This window comes from Cariama cristata, unplaced genomic scaffold, assembly GCF_000690535.1.
Source record: "Cariama cristata isolate BGI_N322 unplaced genomic scaffold, ASM69053v1 scaffold11970, whole genome shotgun sequence".
Lineage (NCBI taxonomy): Eukaryota > Metazoa > Chordata > Aves > Cariamiformes > Cariamidae > Cariama > Cariama cristata.
The window spans coordinates 5,139-18,486 of NW_009595299.1; the positions used below are offsets into that span (position 1 = coordinate 5,139).

At 38.1% G+C, this 13,348-nt stretch overlaps 1 protein-coding gene across 1 annotated transcript in view; it reads right to left on the reverse strand.

Moving 5' to 3' along the window:
• Nucleotides 1-417: 417 nt before the first annotated feature.
• The window catches only part of MEGF10 (multiple EGF-like-domains 10), a gene marked incomplete at its 5' end in the record, with an annotated part of 61,118 nt that continues 48,187 nt past the window's right edge, over nucleotides 418-13,348 (reverse strand). Inside the window, 9 exons of the mRNA XM_009701589.1 lie at nucleotides 418-578; nucleotides 1,555-1,761; nucleotides 3,368-3,412; nucleotides 5,353-5,476; nucleotides 5,646-5,773; nucleotides 7,107-7,343; nucleotides 7,871-7,999; nucleotides 10,543-10,671; nucleotides 12,352-12,480. Coding sequence (XP_009699891.1) covers nucleotides 418-578; nucleotides 1,555-1,761; nucleotides 3,368-3,412; nucleotides 5,353-5,476; nucleotides 5,646-5,773; nucleotides 7,107-7,343; nucleotides 7,871-7,999; nucleotides 10,543-10,671; nucleotides 12,352-12,480 — 1,289 coding nt within the window. The remainder of the gene's footprint in view (nucleotides 579-1,554; nucleotides 1,762-3,367; nucleotides 3,413-5,352; nucleotides 5,477-5,645; nucleotides 5,774-7,106; nucleotides 7,344-7,870; nucleotides 8,000-10,542; nucleotides 10,672-12,351; nucleotides 12,481-13,348) is intronic.

Consider the following 13,348-nt stretch of genomic DNA (forward strand, 5'->3'; position numbering starts at 1 on the left):
CGATCACCTGTACGAAGTGGTATTTGGTAAATTGCACTGTCCTGGGAGTATTTCTACTCTGAAACATGACAAACATGAAGTCTATATTTAAAGTTGCTGAAATGGGATGTTATTAAAATTGATCTGCAAACTAATACTTTTAAGCCAGTATATTACAGTATAAATGTGTTGCATACCTGTTTCTATAAAATTTACTGCCATGAAAAAAAGAATGATCAGGATCCCCAAAGTGTGGCATTTGTCCATCTGTTACTTGTATACACATACAAACCTCCTGTTGAGATTCGGTTTAATGTACAGCAATTGTCTGCTGGACAGATTAGGAGCCAAATATGATGGTTAACTAGAAGAAGGAGCACAACCATGCCACTTTGCCCCTTCAGAGTCCCACTGTGCTATACACACCAGCTTTTGGGGTCATTCACTGCTGACCTCCTTTGTAGAGGATGTGGGACTATCTCGAACTGGTAGCAAGTCATAATGACATGGAATATGGCTGTTTTTTGGAAGATCATAAGGATCCTGGCTAAGACGTCCGCTGCTGCTGAATGCTCCCTGGACAACACTCACTGTAGGTTCTGTGATAAAAGAGAGCACATACATTCAAGGCTAGAAGCAGCAAACAGAAGGCAAACACTCTATTTCTTTCAGTTTGCATTACAAATTATCCTCTCCTTTCTGCTTCAAGGATTCCTTGTCATGCTGAGTCCTGAAATGCAGGTGTAGAAACAAATATTAATGTTAAGGTGTTTTGGGTTTATGCTGTTACACCTGTGGGCTTGCAGCAGGGCCCTGCCAGGAGCATGTTTACTGACAGAAGCAAATGGACCAGCATCTGTTCTTTGTGTGTGAATAAACTAAAAAAAAGCTCAAATTTGGGGCTTTTAATCAAGATTTTATAAAAATCCATAGAAACACAATGGGGATAGTGATGGATTTCAGAGGATTCTCTAACTGGGGACATAAAGGAAAATGGTATCCTATGGCATGTGATACACACTTTATTCCAGTCCAGAGGCCATCAGGATAACTACCATTCCAGAAGACCCCAAAGTTTTCTGTCAATACAGTAACTACAGTAATGCAGCAACTAGATAGGGCCTATATCAGTGAAATACTATGTCTGTGTAGGAAGGTGCTGTTTTTTCTGATCAAGAGGAAAAAACAGATCTTTTCTATCCCTCCCATACACTTACTCCAGCTGTGTTCAGTACTTAACAGCCTAATCTGGAATTGAATTATATTGCAATCAATTGCTAAGCTTATCTTATGCTGTTGTTTAAAGAAAAGCTTTCAAACCAGGGAAATTCAGAGGTATCCCTAGGTTATAGAACCGAGCTGAATGTATTTCAAACTCCGTTCTTGTGAATTACACCATTTATCTCAAAAGAATGAGACTGTTGTTACAGCTTTTGAGCAGAAAAGAGAATCTGAACGCATAATCATTTTTTTCAGTGATTCTTCATGTGTTTTGATTAAACTGATTCAATGAAAAAAAAGTCCGGTGCTCTTTGTTTTTAATCTTCAACATCTAGAAGTAGACTTGGTACTTACCAACTTCATAAACATTCTTATTGGCTGAAGCAGAGCCAGCGATCTCAGCATACGGGGAGTCCCTGCGTGCTGGTGACTTCATTTCAACATATCCGCATTCTGAGCTTTTTGGTAGCAGAGCTGGTGGGTCTTTTATAGTTGCGTATGGGTTCTCAGAACTACTTAATGAGCAATTACTTAAATTGTATTCTGAGTTCTTCACTAGATCTGCAAAAAGAGAAACATTACTCTCTCAGGCATGCTACGTACTATGGATATTGCTGCTTAACAGGGCATTCTTTAATCTTGAGTTCTAAAAAGTCACTCATAAATGAATATTTAAATGGAAACCAGTCATAACACTTCAAAATTTTTACACAGCACTTAATGAAAGCACCTCTACTGCTATGCTCTTTTATGGGCTTGATCTTGCCATCAGCAAATTCCTGTTGCAAACTCTGAGCACCTTCAATTCTCATTAAAATAGTAGCTAGCATTAAATACAGATAATGTGTAGAATCAGTTTTTCATAGGCACTTCAGAATACTTTTTGCCTTTCCAACTGCTGAACTCAGCACACTCTTAAAAGAAGTGATCTAAGATTGTTCCCAATAGCAATGTCTGGGCAGATGGTAAGGTGACTTCTAGGGATGACCTGTTAGGTGCAAAGTTTGAGTATGCAGCCACACTAAAAGAGTAACTAGGGTCTTATGAGCTTCTATAAGGTGTACATAGGGGAACTGAAAAGGAAACATCAGGTGACTTGTCATTTCAGTATTTAACTGCAGGAAAAATAAATGAAGTTTAAGAGAAGATGTGTTTTCTTATGCTGGGAAGAGATTTTGTGGTGTGCATGTTACTTTGTTCTCTGTATCGTTTTGTGATATGCTGTGTTATTTAAACTTTAGAGCTGAGACTTTCTCAGCTTGTTCCCGACTCTGAGTATCCAGCATGAGACTGACCTTGGTGAACCTGTCAGTGGACAGGTGCTCATAACTTTGTGACTCCTTTAAGATATTTTAAATTGGGCTTCCCCTAATCCTCCAAAACCAGGAAACGTCGGGTATAATAAATCACTGCTTCAGCTTAATTGTCCTGTATTATATACAAGGTGACAAATCAGCTGCTTTTGTCTACATATTTAACTTAACTCATTATTCATACGGACGTAGCTACACTTTTTTCATTGTTCAGATATTCAGGCATTCTAGTCACCCTTGCAATACCCTAATCATATAACAAAAATAGTGACACACGCCAGTATGGTTCAGCATAAAGTCTTACGAGAAAACTGGATAATTCGAAAGAACAAAATATCATCACTACCCTGAATTTCTGAAGGTTTTCATTCCTCTCTATGTATTCATATTTTGATATCCTTTCCAAAGGCCTGCAGTGACCATGATGAAGCACTCAGGCTTGTAGTCATGCAGTCCTACGTTGACCATGCCAGTTGCAAGAGGAATTGGCTCTCTTTCAAAGCCTTTTATCAGAGGCAGCATGTGTCCTTACCTGGCTCACTAGGCTGTATTCAAGGGCCATCCCCCTTCTGCTGTCTGCAATAGAGCCATTTCGTGACTCAAGTATTACAGAAACATTTGATGTATGTGACACATAGGGGACTTAGGAAGGCTTGGTTTGTTGCTTTTTTTAAAAAACCCTCCCCTCAGGGAAAAAAAAAAAAAAAGAAAACAAACCATGCGTTGATTCAGTGTCTAGGAATAATTTAGTCCAAAATTATTTTATGTTCTCTTCACACAGAAACCAAAGATAATTTAGAAGTAAACTGAATGTCTAGGTCATTTCGTCTAAATGGATCAGAAAATAACCTCACCTTTCAGGGACTTTCCCAAATGTCCCCTATCAAGTCCAAAAGCACCTGAGAAAAATAATATAAAAAACAGAGTAGTTTTAAAATCAAATAAATGTGATTAGATAACAGCTTCTAAAGCTTTAAAAATGGCTCTGGGACTAATTTCTACCTTAGCAGAATAATCCTCTTATATGCACTGTGAAACTGCCCAGAACAGGGTTACAGAAGCATTATTACTATTTGCTTGCACACTTTGAAACAGTAGCTTCCTGAACAGGGAAGGTGGTTAAGGTCATAAGAGACCATTAAATTATCTAGATTAAGCTCACATATGTCACAGGCCATTACATTTCCACCAGTTGCTCTTCAATGAGCCTAATAACTGCTGTTTGGTTAAAGCATATTTTTTGTCTGGATGAACCATAGCTACCAGAAAGGCATCCCATCTTGATCTCAAAATCTCAGGATATGCAAAGTTCATTCCAATTCTTGGTACTTTACTTCCAGAGTTAATCACTCCCATTGTGTTGTCCAAGGTCACTCTGTTCCAGTCCCTTGACCTGCAGGAATGGCCTAAATACCTAGCACCTAAGTCTACAGCTTTGATCTGTTAATAGCAGATTTCTCTCAATATAAATCCCAATATAAACATCAGCAATCAGCAATGCCTGACAACTGTCTTCAGAGACCTGGCAGTTACGTGGTTACTAGTCCGTTCAAATAGATTTGACTGATACTATGGAGTGGTAGTTTTGAATCAGATTGTATTGTGGTACTATGCTAGAAGTCTTACAAAAGCCATTTTATCTATGCAATATCTCTATGAACAAAATTAATTGTTTCCAAGAATGAAATTATGTTATTTGAGAAGACCTAAACCAATTAATTTTATTCATACCCCATCTTTATTGATTAGATCTCATGTCAGCTGTTCTGTTGTTTTTACCAAGACTAAAGTCCATGTCACCAGCCTAGAGTTACCCAAGTAATCCCATTTGGTCTTCTAGAAAACAGACATAATATTGGCATTCATCTAGTCCTCTAGAATCTCCTTGTTACTCAAGATCTACTGCAGTGGGTTAACCACAGCCAGTATCTCTTAGGAGTCTTAAGTGCTAGTACAAATGCTTTAAGAAAGTGTAAAGTTGAACACTGAGCATTACAACTAAAACTCTTTTCTGAAAAAAACCTGCTCCGAGCCTAAATTGTGGTTAGATGAAGACTGGGGATTAGCAGGAAAAAAAATAACGTTGCATACTGTTGTTCTGATTCCCAGAATCTGATACTGATAAGCACCAGAAATTAAGGTAATTAAATGATCTAAATTATACTAGCATTGAAAGTCCCTTTCAAGGCTTTCACTGGTCAGAGATGTGGTCAGTGCAATCAGCCTTTTTGGAATGCATAAGATTGGGAAAAGATGAAAAGACAGCAAAAGACAGCATAAAGCAGGATACAGCAACTCTCACCACTTCTCAGGAATTTTTCTTCTTAAGGACAATGCTCTATCTTTTAGTGAACAGGAGGCTTAGCTGGGAAGATGCTCCTAGAATTTACATCTGAAGTTGTTCAGATGATGAGAAACTACTTTTTAAAGCATTGATTCCATTTGGTGGGGATTAAAAAAAAAAAAGGATATATGCAACCTCTCATTTATTTAATAAGAATATGTAATTTTGCCAAAGCAGACCCTTATTGTACAATACCTATTGTTTTATGAAACTAATTAATAAGCAAATCTTTTTACAAAGATAATATGAGGTATTTTGCATATCATGTCTGCACTTGGCATCAGGTTGATTCACCATTCCTCACAAGAAGTCACTTTTTTATCTCTAAGGGTATTGCCTTAAAGGAAGGTCAAACCCATAACCCTGAACCTCACACGCAGTCTGACAAGCCTGACTTTATTCTGAGTGGAGAACCCAGAAAATAACTCTGCTTTCTGACCCATCTCAAACACAATGAATCACATTCACATTCTCCTCCTTTTGTTTTTTTCTTACCAAGCTCATTGAGGTAGCCACCATGTTTCCAGTCTGCAGGCAGTGTTCCTGTGTAGTCCATGACAGTGCCTCGTTTTCCAGGTTCCACATTTTTAAGGTTCACAAACAGCTGATTGTTTTTTGCCTATTTCAAAGACAGACCGGTAATAGAAACTGAAACTGATAGGAAGTTGCTGAATTTCCAGGTGATAATGAGGCAAAGCAAAAATAAACCAAATATGAAACAATGGGGAACAAAGTAAAATAAACCAAAGGCTAATTTACATAGAAGCATCCAGATTTTCATGCTTTACCTTTGCCAGGGTCAGTCTGTCCATGTTGTTGACATGAGGTGGGGTAGTGCATTGAGTTAGAGTATGATAACTAGGGTTAGAGAAATAGTGACTGTTAGCATTTCCACCATTACTGTGAGGGATGGTTTCTGAAAAGAAAAAGAAAGGAAAATGAACAACTAAAAATACATGGCATTTCTTTCTTAGGATATGTTTTTGACAGTGCTGCACTGATTTCAGAACCTGATTTAGAGTTTCTTGAAAAAAAATCTAAAAATCTTGCATTCATGTAAAGAAATTAGAGATACATAGCAGTAACTGACTAGTCATGTCCTCACTTTCAGCAAAAAGCATTCACAAGTGTTACTTGCTAACTTCTCTTTCTGGTGTGGTCCCTTGCTCTCCTTTGCCTCTGTAGTCATAACATTGTCCTATGTATAGACATTTTTATCATCAAGTTCACAGCAATGTTTTACTGGTGCTTCAAGAGCACCACCACCTTGCTGATACATCTTTCTTGACACTGACAACTGTTTCTGCTGGCTTCTTTACCTGCTGCCTTCCTTAATAGCTGTATGCAAAAGACAGCATTGCCTGAAGTTTCATGTACCCAGTGCATCCCAACTCACATGCGCTTTCATAGGTCGAAAACTCCTGTTTTGTTTCAGGAGCATTGCTCCTTCCCTTCATTTGTTCCAAACTCCAGCCACTCTGCTATCTGCCTCTCTACAGAATCTTGCCACAGCTAGTGTGAAATCCTGATTTTCTACAGCTGTAGCAGTCTTTCTGTATTCAAGCTGTTGGCATTGAATTTAAAGTCTCAGTAGAAACCGTATTTTGCCACACTTTCCAGTTCTGTTTAAAAATAGGCACAGAGGAATAGAAATGTCCATAATTCCACTGTTTAATGCAGAAAAACATTTGAGGATGCAAAATGTTACAAAGTAAAGTGAGATATATGGTCACTGGTTCCTTACAATTAACATCTACTACTAGGGTAAGCCACCTTCATAGTATCAAAAGCAGAGATTAAAAGACTATAAAGCAGAACAAACTAAGCAGCTCTAGATGCTGGGGCAGCATGCTTCTGAACTCAGGAGAACTGTCTCTGATAGCTGAAAGGTAAGCACACAAGTCCACTGTCGCATCTGACTGGTCTCGTGTGCACCAGCACCACTGTCAAGTGTGGTCTCAGGGGCTGTTCTCCCGCAAAAGGCAGTTGAGAGCACTGTCTGTCTTCCTCTTCCTAAAGAGGGAAACCCTCCCCTGCAAGGGTTTCCAGGAAGAATTTCCAAGGCAGAATTGTAGACACCCTTTTCAAAATTGAGTATGTTCCTGCTCACAGCAGCCCTCGCTAATGTGAAAAGGTGAAACATTCACGTTCGAGCCCTGTTAGGGGCAGATTGGAACACCTTCAGAGCTCAGCTAAAAAAGCACATAGTCGAGAGACAGAGAAAAAAAACGGTTCTAAATGCCACTTACCTGAAATGGTGTAATCTGCATTGATGACTCTCATAGCAGGGGTATAGGTCACTGCGGGCATGTTTGTTTCTTTTCCTTTCTGCTTATGTCTGTAAATGATGAACAGCACTAGCAGGAAAAGCACAACCAGAACAAGAATGATGATGCCTGCTATAGCCCCTATCTGGTAAGAATCAGCAGGGATGGCAGTACTGGTACGGCTTAAACTGTTCAAGTTTCCCACTATAATTACACCAGCTGAAATACAAGAAGACATGAAAATATGTGGCGTCAATTCAGAGGCTTATGTGTCAGAAGCAGAAGGCAGTATTTCACTTCTAAATCTTTCTGCTAATTTAACTGTATTTAATAATGTGAAAATAGAACTATGTCATAAACCAATGTGAAGACAATCCTAGCCTTAAGTAAAAGTGTTCATCTTCTTCATAGAAAGATACACTTTCACGGAGTTAAAAAAGTAAGAACATTCTCTAGGCAAAAGCACAGAGCAGGTAAAGCACATGCTCTATCAGCAGCTTTGGACAGCACAGCACTGTAAAACATTTCATGCAATCTACACTTGAGTGCTTTGCTCCAAGAAACTATCACCGAGGCTTCTAATACTTACAAAATCTACAGAACATACATAATTTAACAGAATGGACTATTTAAACACATACCTTATCAGTTTAATTTAATGAATGATACAGGGATGGCATTTAATAGCTTTAATCCAAGTTTTATATTAGAACAATTACAATAATTTTATTGCATCTAGGATTTACCTTGATCACACCTGGCCCCTTTCCAGCCTGGGCTGCAGTAACACGTTCCCGTGATGTGGTCACAAGTTGAGTTGTTCAGACAGTCACATATCTGCCGGCATCCATATCCATATGTACCGTGAGGGCATTCTGCACGAAATAAGTGCCAATAAAAATCAGACATAGTCAGCACTTAAATGCTTTATTATTACAGATCTACAGCACCATACATGCTACCATTTGTTTCTAACCCCATACGTTTTTGTACATGGCCAGCAGATGGCAATGTGTTATTAGTGGTAGACCTCTACAGAAAACATTCCTTAAGAGGGCCTCTCTCTCTATGTGTGCATGTGTGTGTACGCTCAGGAAAGGAGAAGGAAATTGTATTCAGAAGTGATTTTCCTTCATCTGTAATGTTGCTGCCACTAAGGCAGTGAAATTAGGAAGATTTTTTTTTAAAAAAAAAAAAATTAAAAGGGTTGAAGACAGTGAAGAAATGGACAAAATGTGAACAAAGTGCCAGTTGTACACCAGAATGTCAGGTCTCCCAGGTTACTCAAATCAAGTGCTTGAAAAACCATTTAATCATATGAGTGGAGGGAGACATCTGGCTGGTGTCATGTCATATGACAGATGTGCTGATGTGGTAAAAGAGCAAGAGACAAGGGCCATAAGAATGAGTCTAATATACACCATGCATTACAGAAAAATAAAACTGGTCCTAGGCTGCTTATAGCACACTTTGATACTGTAATATATACATTGAGAAACTACCTACAGGAGAAACATGCTAAATTATGAAGAGTAAGCTAATTGGAAGAGTTTTACATTATTTTTTCTCTCCCAGAATGATCTGAATACATAACTAACTACTGATCAAAGTGTTTCCTACATCATGTAATTAGCATGGTAGAGAATTATCCTACACTGATAAAAATTATTTCTTTTATACTGCCACCACTGTTACTGTGTGGCTTGTTACATTATTGTAGTTCCATGGGTTTGAGCAAGTATGGTATTTCCTCACCTTATGAGACTCATTTTTTTGAAATCTCTCAGGAGTTTTGTAACTATATTAATTTGTTTTCTTTTTTTCTTATTAAAAGAATCTAACTCATCTTTTATATATTCCTAATTTAGAATAATTTGCGAGACAATGTAACAGAACAGGTGCCAGAGAAATGTTCATGCATATTGATAAATCCAGACTCAAGTGGAATTTCATGCTTATATACCTTCTCCTTCTCTTGGTTACCTTCAATAAAACAAGATTGTAACTACTGGAGTCAATAGCTGGGCAAAAAACATCATGCCATAATATGTTTTGGCATTTTGAAATCTGAACTGGAATGAAAAGTCAATTTTTATAACTGATGTTCAAATTCAGAAATACCAAAATATTTAGTTCAATATTGTTAAATCATTATTATAAAATTATAGGGTAAAATATAACATCTATAAAACATAAAGTTAGTTTTGCCAAAGAATTCAAAATGATTTTTTGATATCATGACATAAAGAGAGGATCTTAAAAACTTTATCTTTTCCTAAACATTATTGCTCTTTTGAAGTGGAACACTGAAATCATCAAAGTGGAATAAGAAAATTTAAATAGCTAATAATTACATGTTGCCAGCTACTATTTCATTGAAATAAATATATTCCTCTAAACCACTCAGATTTTGTTGCAACTGTATTTTCCCTAGAAAAGAAAAAAATCCACTTCCAAATTTTTTGTGGTTCTACCATAGATGTTCACTAGCCTTAAAAACACAACTCCTGTTGCAGCTGGGGTTAGACCCACTGCTAGGGAAAAATGTGTGTCTACAGGGACAGTAACCTCCCCTCCCTTCTGCTACAGGACTGCCAGGTGTGACACATGCTATCTGGGCCACTGCACAGCCCTTCAGATCCAGATGCAGCTAAATCAGTCCTGGTTATAGGTAATACACAGTGTCCTCCACACATCAAAAGCAAAGCTCTGTGCACAACACTGATGCAAAGACAGATTTAAACCGTCACAACGGTAGGTTGAATGGATTGCTTTGCGCTGCAGTACAATGCATGAAGTCTGGGAGCACCCCTCTGTAATGTTAGCAAAAGTTGGACTAACAGTTCTGCGTTTGTGAGCCTGATTATTATTTTAACGTTGTACAACATTATACCACCATTGATGTCTGGTGTTATTCTTGATTTTCTTGGGTAAAGAATCACACATATATGAAAAAAAATGCCATCTATTATGCTTTTATAATCCAATTGTATTGTAAAGATTAATTTTATCCACCAGGATTGATGTGGTACTTCTTATCTTCAGTTTTCTAACTATTAGTTTTCATTGTGGTTTATGCTAATGACAATTACTTGGACTCTTTTGTTACTCTTACATGACAGAGTTGTTGGGTTGGGTTTTTTTTTAGCATTATGTCCAAAGCAACTAGAATGTAGTACAAATGGCTCTTACATATAGCTACAAATTGAAAGAAACAGGCACCACAATCATAACCAGTCTTAGTAATTAACTCTGCGGGCTTTTATCTCTCTGGAAAAAGCCTAGCTCCAACTCCTAAAAAAACATCAAAATTCCCAGTGAAGCCAAGAGGTTGTATCACAACACTGGCCAAAACAAGAGGGTTGGCTCAGGTTTTAGTATTTGCTCTCAGGCACGAACAATTCCCATCCCTACTCACTCTGCTCACAGTGCTTCCCCATGAACCCTGTGCGGCAGGTGCACTGCCCACTGATGTGGTCGCAGTCGGCTCCGTTCTGACATTGGCATATCAATGCACAGTCCTTCCCGTAAAACCCTAGGGGACATCCTGCAGTACAAGGAGGGGAAGGGGAAAAGGAGTGAAACAACCGCTTTAGAAATAAAATGCAAATATTCTAGTTAAGTATGTTTTTGAGAAGTCATTTCTGTAGCCCCGCTACTCAATGTGACATTTTATAAACACAATAAATCAAGACCTACTCTATTTTAAGTCATTTAAAATACACATCAGGCAAAAAACTACATAAAAATGAGGCTGGGAAATTGTGCGGACAGCAGCTGTTCAGAAGGCGGCAGCAAGAAGGGCTCCTTGAAGAAATGGGTTTAAGAAGATATTTGAAGGAGGAGAAAGAGGGCAGATTGTGAACCAGAGCAGGAAATCTGTTCAGTGATGAATGAATCTTTGGACATATTTTCTGTGTAGTTGATACTGGAGCATAAAAAAATAAAAATAATAACATATTGTACCTCAGCTCCTCACAAAGATACCATTTTGGTATGAAGACATATCATTGCAAAGAGATCATTATTCACCAGCAGGAAGCAAAACAACCATGATAGCTGACAGCTGAACCAGTATAGTGGATGACTTCCAGAGCTGCATCCATATGGCTCTATAATAGATCTGTTATTTCCTGCCACTATGACATTATTCAGTTTAGAAAAGAGAGCTCTGATTTTATGAAAAATGTGTATTTAAACACTGAATACAAAACACAGCAGTCTTATTTTTCTTGAGTTCAAAGATAATGGTTGTGCCTAGATTACAGACAGTGGAGGTACCTGGATTGATGACAAACCAAATTGAAGCTGTAATACAATAAAGACAAGAAGCCAACTTTATCAATATCTGTCTCTAACAAATGTTTATTTCTCAAGCTTTGTATGAACTCTTACCCAGCATATAATGAGTGCCATATACCCAGTCACTGCACAGCTGATATTTTTATTTTAATGAAAAGCTCTTGGAAAAAAAATAGCATTAATGTATTAATTACATGAAGAAAATTTCAAAACAAATTATAACATTACAGTCTTGTGAAGTTAAGTTTCTAAGTTCCAAATAAAATAGCTTCTATATCAGTATTTGAATTACAAGTGCTGAGCTAGAGCTGTTGTTGCAATTGCCCCCAGGAGGTAGCAAGTACAGATACAAGATGTACTGTATGATCACTTTGCAGTGACAACAGGTACTGTGCCTCAGTAGACCACAGCCACAGCTAAGCTAGAAGCTATTCCCATGGCTTCAGTCAGCTCTGTGTTATCTTACAATATTGGTTGTAGGGTCCCTGCTGATGGAGTACTTCTTGGGGAGATTTCAGAGAGGAAAGGAATTAGACAGCACCGTCATCCCACCCTGTGGGGAATGCCAGCAGATCTGACAGCACCCATGCTACGGACTGCAGCCATAACCGCACATCTGCCATGGTAGCATCTGAATGTCAGTCATTCATTCTGCATGTGCACATGACAGATTCTTCCACAGGGATGCCTGGCTGTGGCCAAAAGTTGTCTTCCTCTGAAGGAAGGCTAAAGAGGAGCCCAAAAGTAGTGGCTAGCAATCTGCCAGTGCTTATAACAGGGCCTCCCCTGCAACCATGGAGGTAATGTGTTGGCATCTCTTGGATCAAAAAAAAAGAGAAGAAATCAATGATTAAAGTGTGAAAATACTGAAGGAAAATTCTGTCACTGATTTGTAGACTAAGAACAGATAACAAAACTCACTTACTTTGTGTACAGTAAAGGCCAGTCCATCCTGGGGTACATTTGCACTCCCCATCGTAGGCACTGCAGTAAGCTCCATTATGGCAGTTGCATGTGTGGATGCAGTTTGGTCCCCAGTGGGAAGGTGGGCAAGCTAAAACAACCCAGAGCAATTAATTAATTTCAAATGACAAAGCTCGTTGATACTCATGACTATAGCTGCTTACATTCACATATGAGCACTGCTTCGTTTGGGGTTTGTTGTTTTTCTTTTAAACATGTTTTTTGGGCTGCTCCATTCTGAGCAAATAGCGACAGATCTTTTTTTTTGAGCTAAGGAATGATTTTACTCTACAGAAAAAGTGCTGAAAAAGATTAAATGTGTGAAAGAAACCAGTGATACATGCTTGATACTCAGTAACTAGGACACCGATACCAGCTTTCTCATAGAGAAGGCCAGGTAAGTTTTCTTTCTGAATTTATTATTTAATCTGCAAACAGGTCAATTGAGAACAGTCAAGGGGATAAGCGTTTTAAGCCTCAAAAGTGAAAGAGAACAAAGAAGGTTCAAACACATCTTATAGCCTATGGCTTTAAACCCAATACTAAGCTTACTTCTTGTATTTGCACTGTTAGATTCTACATAATTGCCTAAACGTGGTGCACGTAATCAGGACTGTACTTTAATCAAGTTAACTCAGTTGCTTCTGTGGGTCCATTAATCAATATAATATTCCTAAAAACCAAGTAATTAACCATAAAGTGGAGACTTTTTCACTAACAATCATGTTATGAGATAGAATTTTACTGACTGCTTTGAAAATGCCATGGTGAAAGAATTTGGTACTATGTGCTGCCATTAGAATAGTGAAGTGGTTCCAAAATGCCAATTACTATTCAAAGACAGCAAAAGATAATTTTCTTCATGTCAGAATATCACTAAGTGCAGAGTGTACTCTAAGAATAGCCCCTTTCTGTTGATTAGGATTCACATCTTGAGGTTTTTATTTGCTTGTTTAGTA